The sequence below is a fragment of the Rana temporaria genome, chromosome 2 (genome assembly GCF_905171775.1).
Source record: "Rana temporaria chromosome 2, aRanTem1.1, whole genome shotgun sequence".
Taxonomy (NCBI): domain Eukaryota; kingdom Metazoa; phylum Chordata; class Amphibia; order Anura; family Ranidae; genus Rana; species Rana temporaria.
Window position 1 is genome coordinate 434107025 of NC_053490.1, and position 3966 is coordinate 434110990.

A 3966-nucleotide genomic window follows, 5' to 3' on the forward strand; every position below is an offset into this window, starting at 1 on the left:
TGTGTGTCTATCACCAAAATATGTAAACTCACTTTACCAAGTATGTTTGCAGATCCTTGGGGGAGTGACTATCTGTATTTGTCATCCTATTGTGACGTTATTGGCCATGGTGGTCTTACAAATACATCATCCTCTGTACAATGACACCCAGCAGAACACACATAACAGTGTCACCAAGCCAATTTTTGGTGTTTTTGACCAATTTCAGGTAGAGAATAACTTCGGAGTCCTTAATATTCTGCCAAAAAATAACTTTAATATTTTTTTTTCAAGCTGCATTCAAATTACACATAGTGACATTTTTAGCTTAGTATTTTATGTTTTAATATTTAAAGGGCCATATATTTTGATGACAACACCACATTTTTTTGTTTTAAATTGCCTGCATCTGCCAAGGTAACTCGCCAGCTGGCGATAGAAAGTAATTAAGAAATTGATCTCGAATCAATTTCCCACTGCTAGTGCCCCTAGTCAAACTCCACTGTGCCGCCTCCATGTTATGCATCATGGAATCCTCATAATCAATTCCATCACGTTCTCGCACATAGTTGTGCAGTGCACACGCAGTTTTGACAGCAGAGACAGCATGCTCCAAACTGAGATTGATGGCGGTGTGCAATATTCTCCATTTATTGGCAAGAATTCCAAATGCACACTCTACTACTCGACGTGCCCTAGTGAGCCGATAATTAAATATTCTTTTATCATTGCTCAGCGCTCTACTTGAGAATGGTCGAAGAAGATTTTTACCAAGGGCAAACGCTTCGTCCCCTACAAAAACAAATGGGAGGGCTGGCTCATTTGTTCCGGGCAAGGAGGAATCGTTAGGTAAATCCAGACTATTCGCCCTTATCATTCTCCCAAATGTGGAATGATTAAATACACCAGAATCAGAGCTGCTACCATAAGCACCCACATCAATATAAATGAAATTATATTTGGCATCTACCACTGCCATTAATACAAACAAAAAATATTTTTTATAATTAAAAAACTGACTCCCACTATCAAATGGCCTCAGGATGCGTATGTGCTTGCCATCGATGGCTCCCACACAGTTTGGAAAATTACATCTCTCCCAGAATTCATCTGATATCTTCAACCAATCTTCTTTTGTAGGCTTTTTGAAGACCAATGGTTTTAGTACATTCCATAAAACAAGGCATGTTTCATGTACAATGCCAGATATAGTTGATTTTCCAACCTTGAACTCATAGTGGAGACTTCCAAATGAATTTCCTGTAGCTAGGTACCTTCAACAAATAAGAAATATTAAATAATTAGTATCTTCTCTTTTTTTCAGTGGTATACATCAAGAATCGTTGGCGAAGCATGCGTGATGCCTTCAAGAAATACAACAAACATCTAAGAGAAGTGAGGAGTGGCTCGGGGGCACCAGCTAGAGTACCCTATATGTATGCAGAGGACCTTGCCTTCTTGAAACCACTCATAGAGATGAGAGAGTAAGTTATCCTCTACATCATCTATGTATCGTGACTATATATTTTGCATTAGTAATGTTTCTCTTTTTTAATAAAAACAGGACCGAAGCAAGTTGGGATGAACAGGATGTCCTGGAGGATCAACCAGAGAACCAATCTGAGGCCCAATCCGTGCCAGCAGTTTGCATTGATCCAAATGAGGAAATACCTGAAATGCCACTTGGGTCAGATCTATGGGTCACAAACCCAGAGACTGATTCTGGATTGCCTGAGTCTATGCCTGGACCCTCCTCAGCTCCGACAACCATTGCGCGGCCTGCCAAAGTGGCACGTAAGCGAACGCCAGTATCGCAGATGGACATAAGCGAGCGTCTTCTAGAGATGTTACAACAAATGGCTGGAAAGGTGGATGCTTTCTTATGTCCAGCTACAATACTGGCGCTTAATTTTGTACCATTGATCAAAAAAGTTCTACCTGAGAGATATTTAGAAATGTGAACCACAGTAGAACACGTTCTGCAGTCATTTACAGTGCCAAGCGAGCATCCAACATTGGAAAGGCCATATGTAACAAAAGAAACAACACACATACACTTACCAATGTCAGGCCAGTACCCAGACCCAGGAAACCAACCTTACCCCTATGTTCCTCCATCCTACACTTTAAGCTTTCAGGAGCCAACTTCAATATATGAGGTACAACAGAGGCGAACTCCATATCCCATCCCATCCCCAATCCCTTCAATTATGCCACAAACACAAATGCAGGGGATGTATGTGCCACAGCAACATTGGCCACAGCAACATGGGCCTCAGACACATGGGCCACAGCAACATGGACCTCAGACACATGGGCCACAGCAACATGGGCCTCAGACACATGGGCCACAGCAACATGGGCCACAGCACCATGGCCCACAGCACCATGGCCCACAGCACCATGTGCCACAGCACCATGGCCCACAGCACCATGGCCCACAGCACCATGTGCCACAGCACCATGGCCCACAGCACCATGGCCCACAGCACCATGTGCCACAGCACCATGGCCCACAGCACCATGGCGAGTCTAGCCATGCTTCAAGCACCGAGATTGATGAATCTACTTCAGCAAGTCAATACTCCTCAGACACACCATTATTTCCCAAAACATATCAACATCTCTAAAGTTTACGTTATGCCCACAGTAAACAAGCATGTGTGCATATTTTGAATCAAAGTTTAATCCAGAGGTAAACTTGAAGGCAAAGTTTTTATTTTTTATATTAGTCCAAGCAAATATATGTTGTCTATTTCTTTATTTTGGGGAGAAAAGTAAAAAATAAATATATTTTTGGGCATCTTATGTCTGGTTGTTCATTTCTAAGTACAGATGTTGGATAGTTGAACCCAAAAAAGAATACATGCTTCAACATCAATTTGAAAATGCACATAGGTGTGGAAAAGTACCTTAATGTGATTAATAATCTTTGTGCAGGCTGGATGCTTGCTCTGAAGCATGTGTTCTGGCGCTCCAAACTATGGTACGTTAGTCCTAACAATTCATCAAAACTTAAAAAAAAAAAAAAAAATATTTAAAAATTTAATATGGAACAATGGAGAAAGAAAATGTTTAGCAAAATTAAATAAAAAATCACCTGGTTATTGACATGCGTGTATAATTAAAAAACTTGTCCTCATGCCCACGGAGATCTTCATATAATATCATGAACTGCCCTCTTTCATCCCTATTTGCAATGATAGGATGAACCCAGTATCTTCTTCTTCTCCTCCTCCTTCTCCTCCTCTCAACTTCCAGCAAGATTGCTGCTGTTGCAGCAACAACTGTAGGCATGATCATGGGCAGGGCAGCACACATTTCTTCTGAAATCCAAATCCAATTCCACACTATACTGAATGCTCGTGAAAAAGGAAGAGTCCAAGAAAGGTCACTCCCTCTTATTACCTACATCATCACACAGCTAACAATGATTGGCCCTCACCAAAAACGCATCTCAGATAATTATTTCTTCTAAATCGCACCCGATCCGCAGCTAAACCGCAGTTGATCCGCAGAACACCCTCTAGAGAAATTCGCAACGGGAACGCAGCTCAAAAACGCAACGCACTAGTGTGATTCCGGCCTGAGTCATTTTTGAGTGCTTGGGTTAACAGAAAATTGCTCAGTCTATGATCGACACAAAGGCTGTAAGCTGTAAACTACCTATAAATTCACGACGAAATAGAAAGCTGCTCCAGGTGAGCACGTTAGCTATCCATCCACAGCACAGCCGGGGTTTAGGTAAAGGTGCTAGTACAGCTCGTCTGCAGATACACAATCAAATAAAATCTGGAATTCACTGCAACACTTCACCTTTAGGCCAGGTTCACATCTAAGCATTTTTTAGTGCATTTTCAGTTTTGCAGAAACACACTAAAGTCCATTTAACATGGTTTCCTATGGATGTGGTTCACATCTGTGCATTTTATGGAAAGGGCCAGGGACTTTTTTCTGGTTTTTGGTTCCATAGACTTGAATGGATCA

The 3966-nt window shown here is 41.6% G+C and overlaps 1 protein-coding gene across 1 annotated transcript; it reads right to left on the reverse strand.

Annotated features, from left to right (window-relative positions):
• Window positions 1-295: 295 nt before the first annotated feature.
• Window positions 296-3383, reverse strand: LOC120927575 (protein ANTAGONIST OF LIKE HETEROCHROMATIN PROTEIN 1-like). Its single transcript, XM_040338347.1, has 3 exons — window positions 3080-3383; window positions 2892-2993; window positions 296-1253 (listed from the first exon to the last, which is right to left on the reverse strand). The coding sequence occupies exons 1-3, from the start codon at window positions 3298-3300 to the stop codon at window positions 374-376; spliced, it is 1203 nt and encodes a 400-aa protein (XP_040194281.1). The 5' UTR covers window positions 3301-3383; the 3' UTR covers window positions 296-373.
• Between the last annotated feature and the right edge of the window lie 583 nt (window positions 3384-3966).

Excerpts from the sequence above, each read along its gene's own strand:
- LOC120927575 (XM_040338347.1), bottom strand. The coding sequence starts at position 3,300 with ATGTGTGCTGCCCTGCCCATGATCATGCCTACAGTTGTTGCTGCAACA. Across the intron at positions 2,994-3,079 it reads ACACGCATGTCAATAACCAG|TTTTGATGAATTGTTAGGAC; the intron begins GTGATTTTTTAT and ends TTTTTTTTTAAG. Across the intron at positions 1,254-2,891 it reads AGATTATTAATCACATTAAG|GTACCTAGCTACAGGAAATT; the intron begins GTACTTTTCCAC and ends TATTTGTTGAAG.